The sequence below is a fragment of the Nerophis ophidion genome, linkage group LG01 (assembly GCF_033978795.1).
Source record: "Nerophis ophidion isolate RoL-2023_Sa linkage group LG01, RoL_Noph_v1.0, whole genome shotgun sequence".
Classification (NCBI taxonomy): Eukaryota; Metazoa; Chordata; class Actinopteri; order Syngnathiformes; family Syngnathidae; genus Nerophis; species Nerophis ophidion.
In genome coordinates, this window is record NC_084611.1 from 17,037,546 (window position 1) to 17,065,054 (window position 27,509).

Sequence of the window (27,509 nt, forward strand, 5' to 3'; positions counted from 1 at the left end):
TTTTGTCCTGGTCGTCGTAGCGGTAAGCTGTTCTTTTTAGCCATTAGTTATTTCCAGTTTTCCTGTTTGCTATCCACTAGCTTCCATGCTAAAGTTCCTTTTTGTTTTCTAGCTTCCAGTACTAGCTCCCTTAGTTTGTTATTCCGCCCACGTGCATGCTTTTTGTTTGTTCTTGTTTAGTTTGAATTAAATCATGTTTTCATATGCTATGCCTGCCTCCGTCTCTGCATCTTGGGGTTCATCAACGTCAAATAACTGTGACAGAATTCTGGGAAATCTGGGAATTTGTCAAGGGAAATCCCACAATTCCCGAATAGGCTGAACATTTTGAAAATGGAACGGTTTGAATCGGGTGAAAATAGTGGCAGGTAGAGCGCGCCAAAATCTGGAGAAGAAGAATAAAAGTAAGTTTGAAGGCCTACTGAAATGAGATTTTCTTATTCAAATGGGGATAGCAGGTCCATTCTATGTGTCATACTTGATCATTTCCCGATATTGCCATATTTTTGCTGAAAGGATTTAGTAGAGAACATCCACGATAACGTTCGCAAGTTTTGGTGGCTAATAGAAAAGCCCTGCCTTTATAGGAAGTATGTGCGCGTGACGTCACGAGTTGCAGGGCTCCACACATATTCACATTGTTTATAATGGGAGAGCACTTCGGACCGAAAAAGCGACAATTTCCTCATTAATTTGAGCGAGGATGAAAGATTCGTGAATTAGGATATTGATAGTGAAGGACTAGAAAGAAAAAAAAAAGCGACGGTTCCGGTCAGCGGCAGTGTGAGCGTTTCAAATGTAATTAGACACATTTACTAGGATAATTCTGGAAGATCCCTTATCTGCTTATTGTTTTAATAGTGTTTTAGTGAGATTGTAAAGATTGTAAAGGCATACCTCGAGGTGTCTCAGAGAGAAGCCGAGGAGCCAAGCTCACAGCTGCCTTTCAAACAGCTGCTGCAGGACGACGAATAATCCACGGATGTTTCCGGTAAGAGCCGACTTACTATCACAATTTCCCCATCCAGAAACATGCTGGTTGACGTAGAGAAAACATGTTCACTTGAGCGCTCTGTGTTGAAGCTTCACAACAAACAAAGAAACACCGGCTGTGTTTGTGTTGCTAAAGACAGCTGCAATCCACCGCTTTCCACCAACAGCATTGTTCTTTATAGTCTCCGTTATTAAATGAACAAATTGCAAAAGATTCAGCAACACAGATGTCCAGAATACTGTGTAATTACGCCATGAACAAAGACGACTTTTCCGCGACATTTTCAACAAGAAACTCACCGGAAATTTAAAATTGCAATTTAGTAAACTAAAAAGGCCGTATTGGCACGTGTTGCAATGTTAATATTTCATCATTGATATATAAACTATCAGACTGCGTGGTGGGTATTGATGGGTTTCAGTAGGCCTTTAAACAGATTAATTTTGGTGTAGAAAACCCCGACTCCAATGTATAAACTAGGGGACATGTTGAAAACGCCTGCTACAGAAACAACTATAATAGCCATTATGTGAGAGGCAGGTGTTCCTCATGCTAACTGGACACCTGCTCTTACCTGTATTAGCATCCAAAAGAACTGGCCGAGGTGGAAATAGTGAGAGAAGAGCGCCAGAGTTGCACAGCCGTCCTCAGAAAACAACCGGCCACGGAACGCTGATACCAAGAAGCAGATCTGCAAGGGAGAAATAACAAATTTGAAAAAAGTATTTATCCGTACATGAATATTTGTTTGAACATTTACTATTCGTGGGGGCGGTATAGCTCGGTTGGTAGAGTGGCCATACCAGCAACTTGAGGGTTGCAGGTTCGATTCCCGCTTCCGCCATCCTAGTCACTGCCGTTGTGTCCTTGGGCAAGACACTTTACCCACCTGCTCCCAGTGCCACCCACACTGGTTTAAATGTAACTTAGATATTGGGTTTCACTATGTAAAGCGCTTTGAGTTACTAGAGAAAAGCGCTATATAAAAATAAAAATAAAAAAAATAAAAATACATACACCACCGTACCAAGAAACACGTAAACATCGTAATTAGTAGAAGTCATTACTTTTGGCTTATTTGAAATATAGAATAATATACTTACTGTATTTCAAAAAGATACTCTAAATCCATATACAGGTGGAACTCCAAAAAGGTAAACATTGTGCCAAGTTTTGTTTATTCCAGCGATCAGGTTCATATGACATCGGGTCATAATGTGCAACTCAAGACACTTCAGGCCTTGTTTTGACATCATTTTGATGATTAAGGCTTACAGCTTCCGAAAAGCTTCAATTGAAAAATCTCAGACCAATGAAGCTTTTGAAAAACTGTCAGGCTTGATTATCAAAATAATATATAAAAAAAAAATTAAGGTTTGAAATCTCTCACTTTGATTTTAACGAGTTTATATCACACATTAGTTCCACATTTGCAGTTAATTGTATAATCAACATTTCATGATTTAATTCAAAATACAAAAATGTTGTAAAATGTTAGACAAAACTGTAGTATCACAATTATTAAACAAAAATTACAGAGCAAATTATATACCTTTTTAAAATAAATAAATGTATGTGATGAGTTTATATATACGTATATACATATATATATATATATATGTATATATATATATATATATATATATATATATATATATATATATATATATATATATATATATATATATATATATATAGGACAATGATTGGGTATAAAAACAGCTTCCCAAAGAATGCTCAGTCTTTCACAAGAAAGGATGGGGCGAGGTACACCCCTTTGTCCACAACTGCGTGAGCAAATAGTCAAACAGTTTAAGAACAACGTTTCTCAAAGTGCAATTGCAAGAAATTTAGGGATTTCAACATCTACGGTCCATAATATCATCAAAAGGTTCAGAGAATCTGGAGAAATCACTCCACGTAAGCTGCATGGCCGGAAACCAACATTGAATGACCGTGACCTACGATCCCTCAGACGGCACTGTATCAAAAACCGACATCAATCTCCAAAGGATATCACCACATGGGCTAAGGAACACTTCAGAAAACCACTGTCACTAAATACAGTTCGTCGCTACATCTGTAAGTGCAAGTTAAAGCTCTACTATGCAAAGCGAAAGCCATTTATCAACAACATCCAGAAACGCTGCCATCTAAGATGGACTGATGCAAAGTGGAAAAGTGTTCTGTGGTCTGACGAGTCCACATTTCAAATTGTTTTTGGAAATATTCGACATTGTGTCATCCGGACCAAAGGGGAAGCGAACCATCCAGACCCTTATCGACGCAAAGTTCAAAAGCCAGCATCTGTGATGGTATGGGGGTGCATTAGTGCCCAAGGCATTGGTAACTTACACATCTGTGAAGGCACCATTAATGCTGAAAGGTACATACAGGTTTTTGAACAACATATCCTGCCATCTAAGCGCCGTCTTTTTCATGGACGCCCCTGCTTATTTCAGCAAGACAATGCCATGCCACATTCAGCACAAGTTACAACAGCGTGGCTTCGTGAAAAAAGAGTGCGGGTACTTTCCTGGCCCGCCTGCAGTCCAGACCTGTCTCCCATCGAAAATGTGTGGCGCATTATGAAGCGTAAAATACGACAGCGGAGACCCGGACTGTTGAACGACTGAAGCTCTACATAAAACAAGAATGGGAAATAGTTTCACTTTCAAAGCTTCAACAATTAGTTTCCTCATTTCCCAAACGTTTCTTGAGTGTTGTTAAAAGAAAAGGTGATGTAACACAGTGGTGAACATGCCCTTTCCCAACTACTTTGGCACGTGTTGCAGCCATGAAATTCTAAGTTAATTATTATTTGCAAAAAGTTTATGAGTTTGAACATCAAATATCTTGTCTTTGTAGTACATTCAACTGAATATGGGTTGAAAAGGATTTGCAAATTATTGTATTCCGTTTATATTTACATCTAAGACAATTTCCCAACACATATGGAAACGGGGTTTGTACATACATATATATATATATATATATATATATATATATATATATATATATATATATATATTATTTACAAGTGTAAACTTCTGACCACGACTGTAAATGCACGGTGCAGAAAGCGGAAGGAAGTTGGAAGTACGGGGATTAGACCCCGATGCGTCATAGTTTTTGTCACGTAACCTGCAGGCTGCCGTTGCCAGAGGACTGAATGTTGCTACTCACGTTACACCCATCGGGCAGCACAGGTAACAAATGAAGTTCCCTCACCGGACATATTTAGTTACATAATGGCGTCTTTCACCTCGAAGGAAATTGAATGGTGGACACAATGTGACCATATATGCTCTTCTGTCTACGTTTACCTTTTCCACGGCTAATTCACTATGTCTATAGAAACATTGTCAATGGACAACAGGACTGTGACGTGACAAAGGACCTCATGTATTAAGAGTTGCATGGATTTCCTACGAAAAATAGACGTACGTTCGAATCCAGCAAAGATAAAAATTCATATGTTGTTAAAGTGTGCAGAAATACACGCACGTTCTTTTGTTACATCGCAATCAACGTGGAACTGGACTGCCGATAACCACGCCCAGGCCACACCCCCTCATAAATATGCAAATCGGGTTGAAATTAGCCACGTGGCTGAGCATTGTACGCTCTGCCCAATCACAATTTAATAGGAGGCGCTTGATTCCAGCTAACGACAGGGCCTGTCATTGCTGTGTGGTCTCTGGGAACTGAACCCGGGCTGAAATTGAAAAAATAAATGGTGGGGTAAGGAAGAAGGTGAAGAGGAAGAGGGACGTGGCCAAATAATGCAGTCACTGCAGTGATTCGTAAAACTTTAGAAGAGGCGGGTGACTCTGGTAACCCCCACGATAATTAGAATTTGTGTAACTTACAACAAAAATATGTTCTTACTGTAGCCTTCTCACAGCCAGATTAGAGTTGCATGTGAAAATGACGTAATATTTGGTGTGCAATCTTTTACATTTAAACATGCCAGCACTATCAAAAGAATACCAAACACTTTGACTCTTGGGTGGTTACTCAATTTATTATTACGACCCAGGAGAGCTTCTTGCGGTAGATGCCGTACGTGACTGTACGTGTCTCACAGGAACGCATTGTGACAGCAATAAGTGGCAAAATGATCGGCGAAATAAATTAATAGACATCCTCCCAAATATGAATATGAAGCATTAAACCAGGGGTGTCCAAAGTACGGCCCGCCGGGGTCTTCAAATTGGCCCCCGGGATGTCGTAAGTTTAATAAAGAATCTTACATTCATTTTTAAAGTATAATATTAAATGCTGCTTTTTCAATAAAATCTAGTGGACAACATGAGTTTTTCCTGGTCAAAGACTTTTTATGTTTGAAATGTGCAGCATTTATTTATAGGACTGAATGCAAACAACCTTCCCTAGTCATGGTGTGTTTGTGTGTATATATATATATATATATATATATATATATATATATATATATATATATATGGGCAGCACAGTGGAAGAGAGGGTTAGTGCTTCTGCCTCAGAATACCAAGGTCCTGAGTACTCCTGAGTTCAATCCCAGGCTCGGGATCTTTCTGTGTGGAGTTTGCATGTCCTCCCCGTGACTGCGTGGGTTCCCTGCGGGTACTCCGGCTTCCTCCCACCTCCAAAGACATGCACCTGGGGATAGGTTGATTGGCAACACTAAATTGGCCCTAGTGTGTGAATGTGAGTGTGAATGTTGTCTGTCTATCTGTGTTGGCCCTGCGATGAGGTGGCGACTTGTCCAGGGCGTACCCCGCCTACCGCCCGAATGTAGCTGAGATAGGCTCCAGCAACCCCAAAAGGGACAAGCGGTAGAAAATGTATATATACATATATATATATATATATATATATATATATATATATATATATATATATATATATATATATATATATATATATATATATATATATATATATATATATATATATATATATATATATATATATATATATATATATATATGTCTTGATTGGATTATCCAGAGAATAGTGCTCGATACCGTGGTAGAGCGCAATATGTAGGTGTGGGAAAAAATCACAAGACTACTTCATCTCTACAGAACTGTTACATCAGGAGATTTTAAAATCTCCTGATGATTGAGGGAACCCCTCATGAAACAGTTCTGTAGAGATGAAGTAGTCTTGTGATTTTTTCCCACACCTACATATATATATATATATATATATATATATATATATATATATATATATATATATATATATATATATATATATATATATATATATATATACATATATATATGTATATATATATATATATATATATATATATATATATATATATATATATATTTAAATCCTACAATTAACATTGTAGGAATTTTAAATAATTCATTTGTAAATTATGGTGGAAAATAAGTATTTGGTCAACCATTCAAAGCTCTCACTGAAGGAAGGAGGTTTTGGCTCAAAATCTCACGATTTATATTCTTCAATTTATACCAAAAACTTTCTATTTTGGTTTCATCTGACCACATGACATTTTCCCAATCCTCTGCTGTATCATCCATGCATCCATTTTGGTATAAACTCAACTCGTCGTGTTTGGAGGAAGAAGAATACTGAGTTGCATCCCAAGAACACCAGACCTACTGTGAAGCATGGGGGTGGACACATCATGCTTTGGGGCTGTTTTTCTGCAAAGGGGACAGGACGATTGATCCGTGTTAAGGAAAGAATGAATGGGGCGATGTATCATGGGATTTTGAGCCAAAACCTCCTTCCATCAGTGAGAGCTTTGAATGGTTGACCAAATACTTATTTTCCAGCATAATTTACAAATAAATTATTTAAAATTCCTACAATGTGAATTCCAGGAATTTTTTTTAACATTCTGTCTCTCACAGTTGAAGTGTACCTATGATGAAAATTACAGACCTCTGTCATCATTTTAAGTGGGAGAACTTGCACAATCGGTGGCTGACTAAATACTTTTTTGCCCCCACTGTATATATATATATATATATATATATATATATATATATATATATATATATATATATATATAAAAAATATATATATATATATATATATATATATATATATATATATATATATATATATATATATATATATATATAGTTACTTTACATGCAATCAGATTTCGGCCCTCAACCACATTTTTTTTAGCCCAATGCGGCCCCCAAGTCAAAATGTTTGGACACCCCACTCCACATCTGCGGTCCACTCCAAGGTTTCTCGATGTCTTCCCATTGGGTTGAGTTTTTTCTTGCCCTGATGTGGGATCTGAGCCGAGGATGTCGTTGTGGCTTGTGCAGCCCTTAAAGACACTCGTGATTTAGGGCAATATACTCTAAGTAAACATTGATTGAGTGAAACATTGAATTTTAAAAGAGGAGCAAGAGTACAATGATGTAACCACCGGTCATTACACAGGCGGACTTAGATCGGACTATACTGCCCTGGTAGGGTACACCTGTTGCTTTACGATGACACAATAAAAGAACGCACCTATCATCGCTGTGGCTGTAGTATGTCAGCATCTAGGTCACAGTGTGGGGAAGTAAGATGTCAGGTAACCCTGACGCCGCAGGAAGAAGGTTATCTGGGTGGGCGGTGTCAGGTGCGAATGGAGGGGTTTATCGGAACCTATCTGCCGCTTTGTCCTTTGCCCTCCCCGTCCCCCAGCTCGCCTTCTGCAGCATTGTGCAAGACGCCAGGAGTCGACCTGTCTGGACCCTCAGGCCACAGACGTCGTGTGAAGGCTTGCTGGTGCCTTGTCAAGCAGGAACAACCCAAGCAGAAGCATCCAGAAAATAATTAACTATAAGGTCGCAATGTCGCACAGCAAGGTGCCGTTTGACTTGAAAGGGATTCTATCGAGGTGAGGCGTGGCCGGCAAAAGAAAAAGAAAATACACTCGGTGACCTGATGTTGCATATCAAGCACGGTTGGGTGTTATGATAAAAGCGGGGTCGTGTAAACAGCTTTTGACCTAGAAAAGAGTTTCTGCTACTTGTTGGTCACAAATGAACCATTTCATGCATGGGGCTGACACACATTTGTAACTCTTCCAGCTAGGGATGAGTATCTTTCACATTAGAACAGTGGTTCTTAACCTAAGTTCGATCGAACCCTAGGGGTTCGGTGAATTGGCCTCAGGGGTCCGGCGGGGCCAGTCAAGACACACCCGACTCATCCATACTTGCCAACCTTGAGACCTCCGAATTCGTGGTTGAGGTGGGCGGGGTTGAGTGGTAGCGGGGGTGTATACTGTAGGACCCGGAACAGTTAGTGCTGCAAGGGGTTCTGGGTATTTGTTACGTTGTGTTACGGTGCGGATGTTCTCCCCAAATGTGTTTGTCATTCTTGTTTGGTGTGGGTTCACAGTGTGGCGCATATTTGTAACCGTGTTAAAGTTGTTTATATGGCCGCCCTCAGTGTGGGGAGGGGGGGCGGGCGTGGTTGAGGTGGGCGGGGTCGGGTGGTAGCGGGGCTGTATATTGTAGGACCCAGAAGAGTTAATGCTGCAAGGGGTTCTGGGTATTTGTTACGTTGTGTTACGGTGCGGATGTTCTCCCCAAATGTGAATTGTGAAGTGAATTATATTTATATAGCGCTTTTCTCTAGTGACTCAAAACGCTTTACATAGTGAAACCCAATATCTAAGTTACATTTAAACCAGTGTGGGTGGCACTGGGAGCAGGTGGGTAAAGTGCCTTGTTCTCCCCAAATGTGTTTGTCATTCTTGTTTGGTGTGGGTTCACAGTGTGGCGCATATTTGTAACCGTATTAAAGTTGTTTATATGGCCGCCCTCAGTGTGATCTGTGTGGCTGTTGACCAAGTATGCCTTGCATTCACTTATGCGTGTGTAAAAGCCACATAAATGATGTGAATGCGCAGACCCGCCGTTTGTATGTAGGAAAATCGGACGTGACGACAGGTTGTAGAGCAGTGGTTCTCAAACGGAGGTACGCGTACCCCTGGGGGTACTTGAAGGTATGCCAAGGGGTATGTGAGATTTTTTAAAATATAGCAACAATTCAAAAATAATTTATAAATATATCTATTGAATAATACTTCAACAAAAAATGAATTTAGGTTCATAAACAGTGGAAAGAAATTCAACAATGCAATATTCAGTGTTGACAGCTACATTTTTTGTCGACATTTTCCATGAATATTGATGTTATATATTTCTTTTTTTGGGAAGAAATGTTTAGAATCAAGTTCTGGAATCCAGATGGATCTCTATTACAATCCCCAAAGAGGGCACTTTAAGTTGATGATTACTTCTATGTGTGGAAATCTTTATAATTGAATCACTTTTTTATTTTTCAACAAGTTTTTAGTTGTTTTTATATCTTTTATTTCTAAATAGTTCAAGAAAGACCACTACAAATGAGCAATATTTTGCCCTGTATACAATTTAATAAATCAGAAACTGATGACATAGTGCTGTATTTTACTTCTTTATCTCTTTTTTTCAACCAAAAATGCTTTGCTCTGATTAGGGGGTACTTGAATAAAAAAAAAATGTTCATAGGGGGTACATCACTGAAAAAAGGTTGAGAACCACTGTTGTAGAGGACGCTAAAGGAGAATGGTGGTCACGGGAGATTTTCGGGAGGGGCACTGGAATTCGGGATTCTCCCGGAAAAATCGTGAGGGTTAGCAAGTATTGACTCATTGTGTAAATAAAAACTTCTCCATATCGGCGTATCATGGATACGGCAACAGCAGAAGTCACACTGATTTGCAGGTGTGTAATTTGTTGTGAGTTCATGCACGGTTCATTTTGTACACCAGGAGAAAAAAACATGTTACTTTGTCTTGAATTTGAAAAAAAATAAAAATAAATGTCACAAAAGAAGGGTTCGGGGAATGCGCGTATTAAACTGGTGGGGTTCGGAACCTCCAACAAGGTTAAGAACCACAGCATTAGAACCAATGTGAACCAATTTTTGGTACTTTTTTGCATTTGAATGAATATTACAAAACACAAAACCAGTGAAGTTGGCACGTTGTGTAAATGATAATAAAAACAGAATACAATGATTTACAAATACTTTACAACCTTTTTTCCAGTTGAATAGACCGCAAAGAAAAGACCCTTAAAAGCCTACTGAAATTATATTTTCTTATTTAAACGGAGATAGCAGGTCCATTCTATGTGTCATACTTGATCATTTTGCGATATTGCCATATTTTTGCTGAAAGGATTTAGTAGAGAACATCGACGATAAAGTTCGCAACTTTTGGCCGCAGATAAAAAAGCCTTGCCTGTACCGGAAGTAGCAGACGATATGCGCGTGACGTCACGGGTTGTGGAGCTCCTCACATCCGCACATTGTTTACAATCATGGCCACCAGCAGCGAGAGCGATTCGGACCGAGAAAGCGACGATCTCCCCATTAATTTGAGCGAGGATGAAAGATTCGTGGATGAGGAAAGTGAGAATGAAGGATTAGAAAAAATAAATAAATACAAATAAAATTTAGACGGCAGTGCGGTTCAGATGTTATTAGACAAATTTACTAGGATAATTCTGGAATATCCCTTATCTGCTTATTGTGTTACTAGTGTTTTAGTTAGATTATATGGTCGTACCTGTACAACCTGAAAGTCGGAGGGGTGTGGCCACGGGTGTGGTGACCGCAAGTGTCTCAGAGGGAAGCCACGTTTCTCGACGAGGTGAAGGCAGCCGATGCTTCCTCCACGGTGGAAGCATCCGACGGTTGGGGGCGGCCGATGGGAGGAAGCAAGAGAGTCCGCAGCTGCCTCTTTGACAGGTGCAGGAGGAACGACACAAATTCTCCGCTCATGTCTACGGTAAGAGCCGTAGACATTTTCTCACCGAAACCTGCCGGTTGACATGTGGTAGGGAACTGTCACGCCAAATTTCTTCCCCCCTACAAAAACTTTCCCCCCGAAAGACATTTGGCGTGACAGCCCCTCTAATGCCTGAAGGACCCCAATGAGGGTGGAAGGACCTTAAAGCAGCCCACACAGCTGCCTGTTTTAAAAGCATTATAATTGGCTGATTGTCATTGGTGAAAAATAACGGTGAGGAAAAAATATTAGCATTCCAGCATGCTAACCTTTCAAGTTATTTTTGCTTTGCTAATTTTGCAGCTGTAACCCTTAAGAGTCATATAACTTGGTATTATCACGCCCTCATTGGGGTCCTTCAGGCATTAGAGTGGCTGTCACGCCAAATGTCTTCCGGGGGGAAAGGTTTTTGTAGGAGGGAAGAAATATTGTGTGACAGAACTATGTTCGCTTGACCGCTCTGTTCCATAGTAAAGCTTCACCGTCATTTTTCGGGAATGTAAACAAGGAAACACCGGCTGTGTTTGTGTTGCTAAAGGCGGCCGCAATACACCGCTTCCCACCTGCAGCTTTCTTCTTTGACGTCTCCATTATTCATTGAACAAATTGCAAAAGATTCAGCAACACAGATGTCCATAATTCTGATGGAGTTGTGCGCTGAAAAGAGAGGACTTATAGCTGTGAACGGTGCTGGACCAAAATGTCCTCTACAATGCGTGACGTCACGCGCACACGTCATCATACCGCGACGTTCCGCGCAAAATTTTAAATTTCAATTTAGTAAACTAAACCGGCCGTATTGGCATGTGTTGCAATGTTAATATTTCATCATTGATAAATAAACTATCAGACCGCGTGGTCGGTAGTAGTGGGTTTCAGTAGGCCTTTAACATTGGAACTGAGAAACTTTTACTGGCACAAGTGGCAAAAAAGACTGAGATGGTTGAGGAATGCTCATCAAACACTTATTCGGAACATCCCACAGGTGAACAGGCTAATTAGGAACAGATGGTTGCCAGGATTGGGTATTAAAGGAGCTTCCATTATGATAAAAGGTATAACGCCAGTTCCGTCATGTTTGTTTCATTCTGTTTGTCATGTGCAAGCAGTGTTTTGTTATCATCACGAGCTAAGGAGCGCACGGGTTTTGCGGCCGAGCGGTTCTCTAATGAGAGGAGCTCTGGACTGAATGGCGTTCCCCGAAGGGGCGGTCACAGCTGAGAACTGACAGCTTGTGTAGCGGCCAGCAGCCCCACTCGCTGAAATACAGCCGTGACTTTTTGATCCGCTGTAAGAGGCTCAAAAGTCTGGACCATGCCAGCTGGCATTCCGCCAGAGATCTGCAAAACAAGAGTCCGAGACAGGAGGCGGCACGTACGAGGAAGCCGCGCAAGGCGCTGCGAGGAGGAGTGCGACTTGGATTACGGCGCTTACCCCTTCCCTCCATCATCCTCAGTAACGCACAATCACTGAGAAACAAAGTAGATGAGCTTCAAGCTCATGTAAAGTGCATATCCGAATACAAGAACGCTTGTGCGATTGCACTAACAGAGACCTGGTTAAAGGATTACGACTTGAACCAGGACCTGGAAATCACTGGTTTTCGGGCAGCCTTTTCGGCTCGACAGGGACACACAGCTGACAGGTAAAACACTGGGAGGGGGTGTGTGCTTTTATGTCAGGGGTCGGCAACCTTTACCACTCAAAGAGCCATTTTGACCTGTTTCACAAAATAAAGAAATGGGAGCCACAAAACCAGGGGTACCCACACGTTTTCTGCAGGCGAGCTACTTTTCAATTGACCAACTCGAGGGGATCTACCTCATTTATATATATCATTTATATTTATTTATTTATGAAAGAGACATTTTTGTAAACAAGTTAAATGTGTTTAATGATAATACAAGCATGTGTAACACATATAGATGTATTTCTTTCACAAAGACAAGAATATAAGTTGGTGTATTACCTGATTCTGATGACTTGCATTGATTGGAATCAGACAGTAATGATGATAACGCCCACATTTTCAAATGGAGGAGAAAAAAAGTTGTCCTTTCTGTACAATACCACATGAAAGTGGTTGGTTTTTGGCATCTAATTCATCCAGCTTCCATACACTTTACAAGAAAAACATTGGCGGCAAATTCCGTAGCTTGCTTGATTGACATTCACGGCACCCGAGGGTCTTGTGAGATGACGCTGGCTGCTGCCAGTTCATTATTATGAAAAAATGGCAGAGAGGAGGCGAGAAACACTTTTTATTTCAACAGACTTTCGCGCCGTCCCTTCCGTCAAAACTCTAAAGGCCGACTGCACATTTCCTATCTTCACAATAAAAGCCCTGCTTCATGCTGCCTGCGCTAACAAAATAAGAGTCTCAGAAAGCTTGCGTGCGCAAGTGATGTGCACGCCAGCTTTCTGAGGGATCGCTTGTGCACGCCAGTTTTCCGAGACTCTGTATCTAGTGATGTCTTGGTGAAGATTGATGATCACTAAATTTTAGGTCTATTTTTTTTAAAAGCCTGGCTGGAGATCGACTGACACACCCCCCACGGTCGACTGGTAGCTCGCGATCGACGTAATGGGCACCCCTGCACAAAACTCTTATAAAATTTTAAAAGTGATAACCCAAAACCCGCCCCCCCCACCGTGCGTCGTTTGAGGTGGGCGGGGTTGTATAATGTAGCCAGGAAGACTTAGGGCTGCATGGGATTCTGGGTATTTGTTCTGTTCTGTTTATGTTGTGTTACTGTGAGGATGTTCTCCCGAAATGTGTTTATCATTCCTGTTTGGTGTGGGTTCACAGTGTGGCACATATTAGTAAGAGTGTTAAAGTTGTTTATATCACAACCTTCAGTGTAACCTGTATGCCTTGCAATTTCGTACGTGTAATGACAGAAGCAGCAAAATGCATGTGTCCGGCCGGGACGCAGATTGCATGGTGTAAAAGCGGGCGTGATGACATGTTGTAGAGGACGTTAAAAGTATAACCACCACGGCATGCCCTCAATATTGTAGTCCGGGTGAAAATCAATCAATCAATCAATCAATCAATCAATCAATCGATGTTTATTTATATAGCCCTAAATCACAAATGTCTGAAAGGACTGTACAAACCACTACGACTACGACATCCTCGGAAAAACCCACATAAGGGCAAGGAGAACTCACACCCAGTGGGACGCCAGTGACAATGATGACTATGAGAACCTTGGAGAGGACCTCATATGTATATATACATATTTAAAAAAATAAAATAAAAAATGTATTAATTTGATAGAAAAATCATAATACAGGTACTGAGAAAACAGACACTTTTCCCCCTCCCCCACCAAAAATAAATAAAATAAATAAATTAATTGAAAAAATTACAATTACAAAGAATAATAAAAGTAATATAATAACACCCCCTCCCGTTCCGCGTCCTACATTTCAGTCACAGTGGGCTAGCAATGTACTGCCTTCCTCTTAACCCTAAGCAGACAAATATTTTCAAAATAAAATAAAAACCGTTACAAGAATTGCGATTCATTCAAAAATCCAATTTATTTTTTTACACCCAGATTATTCAAGCTATGAGACGTGTTATTACTTGAAATGCAGAGCTTTTTCAATTGTAGCTGTCGTACTAGGTATATTTGCACAAAGTAACGGTATCTGATGGGGGGATTTTACCGTACGGAAAACTTTTCACAAGACCATGAGAAACCTGTTCACTTGTGGCAACACTTGCTTGTTATGGTGACCACGTGCTACTGGTGGTTGCTGCTCTCAACCTCCCTGAGGCTTTCGCAGCGGATGGATGTAGTCGTTGAAGCTATGGAGGCAGCAGTGCAGCAGCGCAGCTATAAATAGCCCCTCTGCATTACATCACTGACTAATCTAAGTGGGGGGGGGGGTGTTCATGGCTGTCTGCCCGCCAGACCATCCACTCTGCAAAACTCTCCTCCTCCAGCCACTCCATCCCTTCCTCGTATAGTTCCTCTTCATCCTCAGCTGCACCCACAATCCAACAGCACCCTTCCTCCATCTCGCCGCCCACCCGCCCCCTCCCACCCACAGCTGCCGGTCTGATCTAGCTGGTTCCAGCCGCGGCCTGCACCCGAGCCTTTGTTCGCAATGATATACGGCAAAGTAAAAACCCAAGCATGGGATGATGTCATTTCTGGCTCTCATTGAGCTAAAAAAAACGCTCTTTCCATTTCCTCATTTGCAGTCATATTAAATACTCCCACTAAAAATATATTTTTATTTGTCTTGCTACCAATTATGCTTGCATAAAATGTTACCATGAATTGATTAACGTGGACCCCGACTTAAACAAGTTGAAAAACTTGTACGGAATATATGTACTGTACTGTACAATCTACTAATAAAAGTTTCATCCATCCATCCATCCATCCATCTTCTTCCGCTTATCCGAGGTCGGGTTGCGGGGGCAGCAGCCTAAGCAGGGAAGCCCAGACTTCCCTCTCCCCAGCCACTTCGTCTAGCTCTTCCCGGGGGATCCCGAGGCGTTCCCAGGCCAGTCGGGAGACATAGTCTTCCCAACGTGTCCTGGGTCTTCCCTGTGGCCTCCTACCGGTTGGACGTGCCCTAAACACCTCCCTCGGGAGGCGTTCGGGTGGCATCCTGACCAGATGCCCGAACCACCTCATCTGGCTCCTCTCGATGTTGAGGAGCAGCGGCTTTACTTTGAGTTCCTCCCGGATGGCAGAGCTTCTCACCCTATCTCTGAGGGAGAGCCCTGCCACACGGCGGAGGAAACGCATTTCGGCCGCTTGTACCCGTGATCTTATCCTTTCGGTCATGACCCAAAGCTCATGACCATAGGTGAGGTTGGGAACGTAGATCAACCGGTAAATTGAGAGCTTTGCCTTCCGGCTCAGCTCCTTCTTCACCACAACGGATCGGTACAACGTCCGCATTACTGAAGACGCCACACCGATCCGCCAGTTGATCTAAAAGTTTCAATCAATCAATCAATACATTTAGTGAGCTGAATGTTACTCATGGAATTACGTCACTCCACGCAACGTTTGTAAGTTTTACAATATAACTAAAACAATTCTCACTTACTAAACTGCCCCATGTGTAGTGCTGCGTATCGTTGAAAATTTTTCGATACCAGTACCAATACCCTTAAAACGATACCGATACCAACTGAGTACTTCATTCGATATTAATCGATGGCGCTGCTGTAGTGGCTGCTGTTGGCAGGAGCTCTGTGCTCTTGTGTCATCCTTTTGTGTTTCCCTCTTGTTTTCATGTGTTATTATATTTTCTTGCCTTTTGGTCCGGGACCCTTTGGGACTGTGTGACAAGGGGTGTCACTTTCGTGACCTCTGTGGTGATTTTTTTGTGGACTTCTGGATCTGCCTCCCGGGAGCCTTTTGGCCATGGAGACCAGCTGCTGGGTCTCTGCCACACCAGAGTCTGTTTGGAGGGACTGGAAGAGATGCGGATGAGGGGATAGGGCTGCGGAGCTAGCACTGAGCGCCGGGACGGAGAGGGTTCGCGGTGTCTTGGCTGGGTGAGCAGGTGTCGGACACCTCAGTCACCTTGGACATATCTTCGCTCATCCATGCGGACTGGACACTGGCCGAGAGTGGAGTCGGCTGTCTTGGTTGCTTTGTTGGGTCTGCTCCTGTCTCTGGCCATCCTCCCTCCACCCCAGCGGACGATGGCGTGGAACACCGCAGAGGCCACCACAGTGGATATGTTTCTTTTACTTTTTATTCATAGTTGAATGTAGAAGTGTCTGGTTGTATCTGCTGCTTTAATGTCTTTAATGTCCTCTGTGTTCTTTGATGTTTGATGTTTCCCTCTTACACACTTGTAAGAGGGATGTGTTCTATGGCTATGAGTTGTTGTTTTCCCTTGGCCTCAGTCTGCACCCCCTCTCCAGGGCCCAGGCTAAGACCGATTTTTTTATTTTATTTTAATCTTCTATTTTTTTTTCTCCCATCCCCCCCTTGTTTACCTGTATCTCAATTTGTTTGGAGGAAGAAGAATACTGAGTTGCATCCCAAGAACACCACACCTACTGTGAAGCATGGGGGTGGAAACATCATGCTTTGGGGCTGCTTTTCTGCTAAGGGGACAGGACGATTGATCCGTGTCAAGGAAAGAATGAATGGAGCCATGTATCGTGAGATTTTGAGCCAAAACCTCCTTCCATCAGTGAGAGCTTTGAATGGTTGACCAAATACTTATTTTCCACCATCATTTACAAATAAATTATTGAAAATTCCTACAATGTGAATTCCTGGATTTTTTTTTCACATTCTGTCTCTCACAGTTGAAGTGTACCTATGATGAAAATTACAGACCTCTGTCATTATTTTAAGTGGGAGAACTTGCACAATCGGTGGCTGACTAAATACTTATTTGCCCCACTGTATATGTACTTGTATATGTACAGTTTGTGTATATGTATGTTTGTACGTACATATACACTTAGGATATAAACGTAGGATTTTTGAGGGATGCCAGTAAGACTTGCCAGAAGGTATGCAGGGTGGGGACAAGACGGCATCGCCTACGCAAGTTAAGAGGCACGAGAGTGGGGCTGGGCGATATGGACAAAAAAGATACATAAAAATAGATTTATTTTTGCTTAAACTTGATATTAGATATGCAGTATATCTAAATATATTTTCCCGTGAAAATATTGCTATAAAGATATTCATTTTTTGAGCGAGATTCATTGAAATTGAAGTGAATGACAACTGTACTATAAACACTTTTATTAACCCAGTTAGTCAAGATGGGTATTAACAGCACAGAAAAGAAAGTGTTTAAGTAACACAGAATTACATAACAAAAATAAAATAGAAAAATATTCTCTCTACGTAAAATGAATAACATAGCAGTGCAAATAATGCAAAATGTATCAAACTCAGATAAAAAAATACGTTTGCAGGCAGGCACTTTTTAATTCCCTGTCGACGATGTAATGGACTGTCACACACGTACGGTTCTGTGGTCCTACCAGACCACATGTCTGTGGTCGGCGCCAAGTAAGTGACTTGACTTAATTGTGCGATTATGATCTTGTTGTCTGTTTCAAAATTATTTAACGATTCAATGTCGAACTATAAAGTGTACAAATTATGAACAAAATGTCAGCTACTGTCTTGTTGTAAAACACCATTGAAAATGTAATGTAGCATTTGGACAGGCAGTACTGTAGCAAAAGCCATCACATGTCCACAATCATGTTCTCCACAATGTGTTCTAAGCTCTCTGCGTACTGTACGTGGGCTAATTGGAAGGTCACATGAAGTTTGGAGCTTTGTAGCAACTGTGCAGAAAGTCTTTGCACTATGCGCTTCAGCATCCGCTGACCCCTCTCTGTCAGTTTACGTGGCTTACCACTGGGTGGCTGAGTTGCTGTTGTTCCCAAACTCTTCACTTTTCTCATAATAAAGTTGACTTTGGAATATTTAGGAGGGAGGAAATTTCACGACTGGATTTGTTGCACAGGTGGTATCCTATTACAGTTCTATGCTGGAAATCACTGAAAGCGGCCCATTCTTTCACAAATGTTTGTAGAAACAGTCTCCATGCCTAAGTGCTGGATTTTATACTTTATTTTACGCTTGATTAGGACACCTGTTTTTCATCATTTGGATGGGTGGCCAAATACTTTTGGCAATATAGTGTAGCTGGGTTAGTAGGCCAGCGCGTGTGTGTGCGTGCGAGCATGTGTGTGTGTGTGTTTGTGTGTAGTTGGAGGGCAATGGGGTGAACTAAAAAAAGGTGAGGCCAATCGGAGGTGCACAATTTCAAAGAACAGATCAAACATCAATGGTGGAGATTTTTAAATTTCAGTCTTGCGTTTACATATTATTAACATAAATGCTTCACCGGATAATCACGTCAAAACAACCGATGGTTTTTGTTTTTTTTACTGACTTGCCGTTGCGGTTCACCGACGCCAAAAAAACGTAAAGTTCATAGGTGTTTGGGGTTGAACCTTCAGGCCGAGGTCTACTTGCTGAGCCAGCTGTTGGCAAATAAACACCTGCTCCCCTTTGCTCTGTTTCCCATCCAAACAAGCACAACGTGGCAGCGGCAGCACACTGATCCGGGACAGAAGCCGCGACACAATCGTACTGCGTCGGCGTGTGGGACTGTGAAAGACATGATCTGGGGGAGCGACGGGGTGTGCTACGGGAATAAAGGACATATTCCCGGAGTGCATGTTAACTTTAGAACAGAGGAGTTGGCCCAGCAGTGTAAAGACTGTCAGCATGTTGAATACTATCAACTTTATGTAAACAAGTTCATGCTTTATAGTAATTACAGCCAAAGCTTTACATTCAGTTATTACATTTAACTAAAAAAAGCAAAAGTCATGTATATTTTTAAATACAGTAGTACATATATATATATATATATATACATAAATATGTATACATTATATATATGTATATATGTATATGTATATATATATATGTTCACATTATATATATGTATATGCATACATATATATATACATATATATGTGTATATATATATGAATGTATGTATATATGTATATACGAAACATACATAGACATGCACATACATATATACATACAGTACGTATACATAAATATAAATAGATATACATACATACAAATACATATATATATATATGTATATATATGAATGTATGTATATATACAGTATATGTATGTATATATGTATGTACGAAACATAAATACATACATAGACATGCACATACATATATACATACGGTACATATACATAAATATAACAACATATACTGCACATACATATAAATACATACATATACATACATGTACATGTATATATATATATATATATATATATATATATATATATATATATATATATATATATATATATATATATAAAATGTATATATGTAAATACATGTATATATATATATAGTATATAACTAATATGTATATATATATAGACCCAAATCACAAATGTCTCAAAGGACTGCACAAATCATTACAACTACAACATCCTCGGAAGAACCCACAAACTAACACTTTCCCAAGCTTCGGTTTTCCTGGAAATTCAAACTCTTCAGCCATCAAAAATTCAAACTATTCCTACATTCATACTGCATTCTGTCAGCATATATATATAAATATATATATATATATATATATATATATATATATATATATATATATATAAATACATGTATGTATATATGTATATATATATATATGTATATATATATATATATATATATGCATATTATATATATATATAAATATATAAACTACCCTTTTTCCAAGCAAAAAAAAATCCAGGATTTTACAGAATTCCTGGTTTTCCAAAGCCCTATTTCCACCCTTTTTTCAACCCATTTCAACAGTTCCACTGTCAAAACATTCCTCTCAATTAGGACCAAAAACAAAGTTGTTTTTTGAACTGGAAAAATTCCCAGTTTTTCCCCAAATTCCAGGAATTTTGTAATACCATTTCTCAATTCAACAAGTTGCTACTTCAACATGTCTCAACCGACTTGAAAAATGTCACTACCAACCATTTCAACTCAAGTTTTTTACCATTTTCAAAAAAAAAATTCCGCTTTTCCGGAAATTCACACATTTTTATTGGATATTACCATTTAAATCAATGGGACATTCTTCAAACTTCCACAACTCCCACATTCTTCAACCGATTCAAACTATTCAACCTTCATCCTGGACATTCAAACTAACACTTTCCCAAGCTCCGGTTTTCCTGGAAATTCAAACTCTTAAGCCATCAAAAATTCAAACTATTCCTACATTTGGAGAATTCACACGCAATTCCTCCAGGAATTGCCTCATCTACAGTGGGGCAAAAAAGTATTTAGTCAGCCACCGATTGTGCAAGTTCTCCCACTTAAAATGATGACAGAGGTCTGTAATTTTCATCATAGGTACACTTCAACTGTGAGAGACTCCAGGAATTTACATTGTAGGAATTTTAAAGAATTTATTTGTAATTTATGGTGGAAAATAAGTAAAAATAGCTCTCACTGATAGGAGGTTTTGGCTCAAAATCTCACGATACATGGCCTCATTCATTCTTTCCTTAACACGGATCAATCGTCCTGTCCCCTTAGCAGAAAAATAGCAGCAAAGCATTATGTTTCCACTCCTATGCTTCACAGTAGGTATGGTGTTCTTGGGATGCAACTCAGTATTCTTCTTCCTCCTAACACGGCGAGTTGAGTTTATACCAAAATGGATACATGGATGATACAGCAGAGGATTGGGAGAATGTCATGTGGTCAGATGAAACCAAAATAGAACTTTCATGTAATATACTTCCTGTGTTGTGACCTCCGGTTCTGATATTTTGACGCGAAAATGAACGTTTCCAAATGTGAATAAACGAAGCATTAACGATAACGTGTACATTTTCAAGAACATCCCATGGTTTTGTCGTGAATTCCTGACGACTCAGCAAAATGGACTACCAAGCCCCAACAACCACAAAAGTCCCATTTAGCTACATTCCAACTGACCTCATTTCTTAAATTCACACTTCAGTCAAAGAGACTGCTGGAAAACAGCATCTGCTTTCCATTTGTGAAAAAAGGATTACCTTTAAGGAAACCTCGGGAATTTCTCCTTTTAGCCTCTGCTATATAAACGATTCTGGAGACCGAGAAGCCTTTGAAAAAGTGAAAAAAGTGATATTCACAAACAGTGAAACATTTTTTTGTTAAGGCCAACAAAGTCTCCTTGTCATGCACTTATGGGACTATCACATGCAAGGGATTGAGAAAGGAAGCAAGAAAGAGCTTCGCCTCAGTTAAAGAAATCATTAATTATTTCAAATTGTTTGCCAAATAATGGTTAGCACCTATCAATTAAAATTAAAACACAGTTGTACCTCAACTTAAGACTTTTTTTTTAAGATAAGTCCCGTCTCATTGCCGCCATTATTTAGTTATAGTAGTGAATGTAAGTAAGATCTGGGCTTACTTGTTAGCATTAGCTTATAGCTCGACATTAATTTGTTTTTCAAACATGGGAAGGAATAAAGTGAGTGTGAAGGACAGTGTCTGTTCAATTAAAAAAGGAAAACATCGCAAACCTGACCGAACATAACCACACTGAAGCAGAAGGAGTCTCTAAACAGAGGACATTTATCCATAAAAATATGGAAAGACTGCTGATGGTGTGTTTGACGGAGAAACAGGTACCGTAGAAATCCTTTATACAAGTACATTATTATTACATTAATTTATAAAACTATCGTAGTTGTTCGTAGTACATTCTATTGTATTGTTAATATGCAACATTTATTGTTGGTGTTTTTCTTTTTAAAGGCACGTTACGTGGTAAAATGTGGCTGTTTTGGGGTCGAAGCACCAAACAAACGGGAGATTTGAGATACAAGTGTTTTAAGTTAAGAACTCTGTCAGCGAACCAATTAAGCTTGTTGTTTGAGGTACTACTGCTTGTTAAAACATGTTGTATAAACTAGGGGTTCTTAACCTTTTTGACCCCGGGGCCCAACTTTTCCTCTGCAGAGGGGCCCACGTGCGAAGTGCGAATTATATTTATATAGCGCTTTTTTCTAGTGACTCAAAGCGCTTTACATAGTGAAACCCAATATCTAAGTTACATTTAAACCAGTGTGGGTGGCACTGGGAGCAAGTGGGTAAAGTGTCTTGCCCAAGGCCACAACGGCAGTGACTAGGATGGCGGAAGTGGGAATCAAACCTGCAACCCCCAAGTTGCTGGCACGGCCACTCTACCAACCGAGCTATACCGCCCCCGTAAATATTAACACTGAAACAATAATCTTAATGGTAATAATATTGAATGATTATATCTAACCTACTGAGGGTTGAAGAGGACAAACCTTGTCAAATGACATGAATGCATGTTTTAAGATTATTATCAAGGCTGAATACAAAAATAAATACTAATCGAATATACTGTTAAAAAAAGAGACTTTTAAAAACGGACAAAAAATAAATGTAAATACAATTACACAGTGCTAAAATAAATGCATTCTAACTGCATTAATAATTAATAAGAATATGTATGTTTGTCAAATAAACTGTCAAAAAAATGAAAACACAGCTTCCCTACTTTTGTCATAATTTTTGCGCTTAATATACTTCTGTATGACTTTAGCTCCAAATTTCTTATGTTTGTTTGATATTGTCGTTACTGCCACAAGTGGTGGAAAAGCGTATTACAACTGAGTACCGCTGCGGCCCATACGGACCACGGCTGAGAAACAGATACTTTTTGGCGAACTTCTAGGGGGCGCTAGAGGCCCAATGAACGTGAAGAAATGCTGATATAAGCTACAATAATAATTTGTTGTACCACTATTTTCTTTAATAACACGTCAGTATTTTCCGGTAGAAGAATTTCAGCATGGGGCATCTCGACTAGGTGACATTTGCACACTTTTGCCTGGGCATCTCTTGTGCACAGCCCTAAAAACCGAGCTCCAGACAACCTCTACTCAACCTTCCATTTCCGGCTCAGCTTTCCCCCTAACAATTGCTTAGTGGGGAATGGTTCACGACAGAGTCCAGCTCATGGACACATGGACAAAGATAAGACCTTCCGGAGGAAATTTCTGTGGTCAGATGAAACAAAAATTGAGCTGTTTGGCCACAATACCCAGCAATATGTTTGGAGGAGAAAAGATGAAGCCTTTAATCCCAGGAACACCAATCCTACCGTCAAGTAGGGTGGTGGTAGTATTATGCCCTGGGCCTGTTTTTCTGCCAATGGAACTGGTGCTTTAAATGGGACAATAAAACAGGAGGATTACCTCCAATTTTTTCAGGACAATCTAAAATCATTAGCCTGGAGGTTGGGTCTTGGGCAAAGTTGGGTGTTCCAACAGGAAAATTACCCCCAAAAATTGTCAAAAGTGGTAAAGGAATGGCTAAATCGGGCTAGAATTAAGGCTTTAGAATGTCCTTCCCAAAGTCCCGACTTAGTCTTGTGGACAATGCTAAAGAAACAAGTCCATGTTTTAAAAGGACTTTATAAATAAAGTTGGTATGGTATGGTATGGCATGTCAGAAAAACAACAAATTTAGCTGAGCGGCACCAATTTTGTCAAGAGGAGTGGTCAAAAATTCAACCAGAAGCTTGTGGATGGCTACCAAAAGCGCCTTATTGCAGTGAAACTTGCCAAGGGACATGTAACCAAATATTAACATTGCTGTACGTATACTTTTGACCCAGCAGATTCGGTGACATTTTCAGTAGACCCATAATAAATTCATAAAAGAACCAAACTTCATGAATGTTTTTTCGTGACCAACAAGTATGTGCTCCAATCACTCTATCACAAAAAAAATAAGAGTTGTAGAAATGATTGGAAACTCAAAGACAGCCATGACATTATGTTCTTTACAAGTGTATGTAAACTTTTGACCGCGACTGTACCTGTCGAGATACTTCCAAAATGTAAAAGATGTTCACAACAGAGGTAGTTCTACAAATCATGTTCAACCCCTCCAAAAAAACGTTTGAATTTGTTTCCCTGCCTTACCACCAACATGTGGAACTCCCTATTTGTCAAAAAAACGGAGTGTAAATCCCCTACTTCCTTCAAAGCCTGCAGGCTGGAAACGGGGAATTCTGTTTTCTATCTGTATATTTTTCAATGTTGAAAGGGTTCGGTCCTTGGCCCTGCACTCTTCAGCATCTACATGCTGCCGCTAGGTGACATCATACGCAAATACGGTATTAGCTTTCACTGTTATGCTGATGCCACCCAACTCTACATGCCCCTAAAGCTGACCAACACGCCGGATTGTAGTCAGCTGGAGGCGTGTCTTAATGAACTTAAACAATGGATGTCCGCTAACTTTTTGCAACTCAACGCCAAAAAAACGGAAATGCTGATTATCGGTCCTGCTAGACACCGACCTCTATTTAATAATACAACTTTAACATTTGACAACCAAACAATTAAACAAGGCGACACGGTAAAGAATCTGGGTATTATCTTTGACCCAACTCTCTCCTTTGAGGCACACATTAAAAGCGTTACTAAAACGGCCTTCTTTCATCTCCGTAATATCGCTAAAATTCGCTCCATTCTGTCCACTAAAGACGCTGAGATCATTACCCATGCGTTTGTTACGTCTCGTCTCGATTACTGTAACGTATTATTTTCGGGTCTCCCCATGTCTAGCATTAAAAGATTACAGTTGGTACAAAATGCGGCTGCTAGACTTTTGACAAGAACAAGAAAGTTTGATCACATTACGCCTGTACTGGCTCACCTGCACTGGCTTCCTGTGCACTTAAGATGTGACTTTAAGGTTTTACTACTTACGTATAAAATACTACACGGTCTAGCTCCATCCTATCTTGCCGATTGTATTGTACCATATGTCCCGGCAAGAAATCTGCGTTCAAAAGACTCCGGCTTATTAGTGATTCCCAAAGCCCAAAAAAAGTCTGCGGGCTATAGAGCGTTTTCCGTTCGGGCTCCAGTACTCTGGAATGCCCTCCCGGTAACAGTTCGAGATGCCACCTCAGTAAAAGCATTTAAGTTTCACCTTAAAACTCATTTGTATACTCTAGCCTTTAAATAGACTCCCTTTTTAGACCAGTTGATCTGCCGTTTCTTTTCTTTTTCTTCTATGTCCCACTCCAATCCGGTGGCCATGTACTGCTTGCCTGTGTATCGGCTGGGGACATCTCTGCGCTGCTGATCCGCCTCCGCTTGGGATGGTTTCCTGCTGGCTCCGCTGTGAACGGGACTCTTGCTGCTGTGTTGGATCCGCTTTGGACTGGACTCTCGCGACTGTGTTGGATCCATTACGGATTGAACTTTCACAGTATCATGTTAGACCCGCTCGACATCCATTGCTTTCCTCCTCTCCAAGGTTCTCATAGTCATCATTGTCACCGATGTCCCACTGGGTGTGAGTTTCCTTGCCCTTATGTGGGCCTACCGAGGATGTCGTAGTGGTTTGTGCAGCCCTTGGAGACACTAGTGATTTAGGGCCATATAAGTAAACATTGATTGATTGATTGATTGATTGAATGAGTTTAAAAAAAAAAAGAAGAAGATTTCAATTGAAACAAGCTCTTGAATAATTTCCTTTCAGTTGACCTTGTACCTGTGAATTCGTACTGTTATGGAACTGATCAAATAAATCCTTTGATCAATCAATCTAACACGGATCATTTCTGGTTGTCAAAAGTGCAAAAAGTAATTTTAAAAAGTGTGATTATTAGGAACATTTGATGGCGACTCCACATAATAAGAGAGATATTTACAAACCCTGTTTCCATATGAGTTTGGGAAATTGTGTTCGATGTAAATATAAACGGAATACAATGATTTGCAAATCATTTTCAACCCATATTCAGTTGAATGCACTTCAAAGACAACATATTTGATGTTCAAACTGATAAACTTTTTTTTTTTTGGCAAATAATCATTAACTTTAGAAATTGATGCCAGCAACACGTGACAAAGAAGTTGGGAAAAGTGGCAATAAATACCGATCAAGTTGAGAAATACTCATCAAACACTTATTTGGAACATCCTACAGGTGTGCAGGCTAATTGGGAACAGGTGGGTGCCATGATTGGGTATAAAAGCAGCTTCCATGAAATGCTAAGTAATTCGCAAACAAGGATGGGGCGACAGTCACCACTTTGTAAGCAAATTTTCGAACAGTTTTAGAACATTTCTCATCGAGCTATTGCAAGGAATTAAGGGATTTTACCTTCTACGGTGCGTAAAATCATCAAAAGGTTCAGAAAATCTGGAGAAATCACTGCACATATGCGAAGATATTACGGATCTTTGGTCCCTCAGGCGGTACTGCATTAAAAACCGACATCAGTGTGTAAAGGATATCACCACATGGGCTCAGGAACACTTCCTAAAACCACTGTCGGTAACTACAGTTGGTCGCTACATATGTAAGTGCAAGTTAAAACTCTACAATGCAAAGCAAAACCCATTTATCAACAACACCCAGAAACGCCGCCAGCTTCGCTGGGCCCCAGCTCTTCTAAGATGGACTGATGCAAAGTGGAAAAGTGTTCTGTGGTCTGACGAGTCCACATTTCAAATTATTTTTGGAAAGTGTGGACGTAGTGTCCTCTGGAACAGAGAGGAAAATAACAATCCGGGTTGTTATAGGCGCAAAGTTCAAAAGCCAGCATCTGTGATGGTCTGGGGGTGTGTTAGTGCTCAAGGCATGGGTAACTTACATGTCTGTGAAGGCACCATTATTGCTGAATGGTCCATACAGGTTTTGAAGCAACATATGTTGTCATCCAAGCAACGTTATCATGGACGCCCCTGCTTATAAGCCACGTCTTACAACACCGTGGCTTCGTAGTAAAAGAGTGCGGGTACTTTCCTGGCCCGCCTGGAGTCCAGACCTGTCTCGCATCGAAAATGTGTGACGCATTATGAAGCGTAAAATACGACACCAGAGACCCCGGACTTTTGAACGACTGAAACTCTACATAAAACAAGAATGGGAAAGAATTCCACTTTCAAAGCTTCAACTTCACTCAGATGATGCACAACTTTCTGCCAGTTGTCTGGGATTCTGTTTACAGCACAGAACTCTCCAGTCATAAGAAGAGGACCTTGAGGGAGGTTATCGACCAAGGACTTTCATTCAAGTCTGAGCTTGAGTTGGGTCCCTGCTGTGGAGCCACACTGACCCCT

The 27,509-nt window shown here is 40.4% G+C and overlaps 1 protein-coding gene across 1 annotated transcript in view; it reads right to left on the reverse strand.

Moving 5' to 3' along the window:
- Window positions 1–27,509, reverse strand: part of adgrv1 (adhesion G protein-coupled receptor V1) — a 469,843-nt gene that overhangs the window by 92,377 nt on the left and 349,957 nt on the right. The window contains exon 89 of the mRNA XM_061897509.1: window positions 1,569–1,685. Coding sequence (XP_061753493.1) covers window positions 1,569–1,685 — 117 coding nt within the window. The remainder of the gene's footprint in view (window positions 1–1,568; window positions 1,686–27,509) is intronic.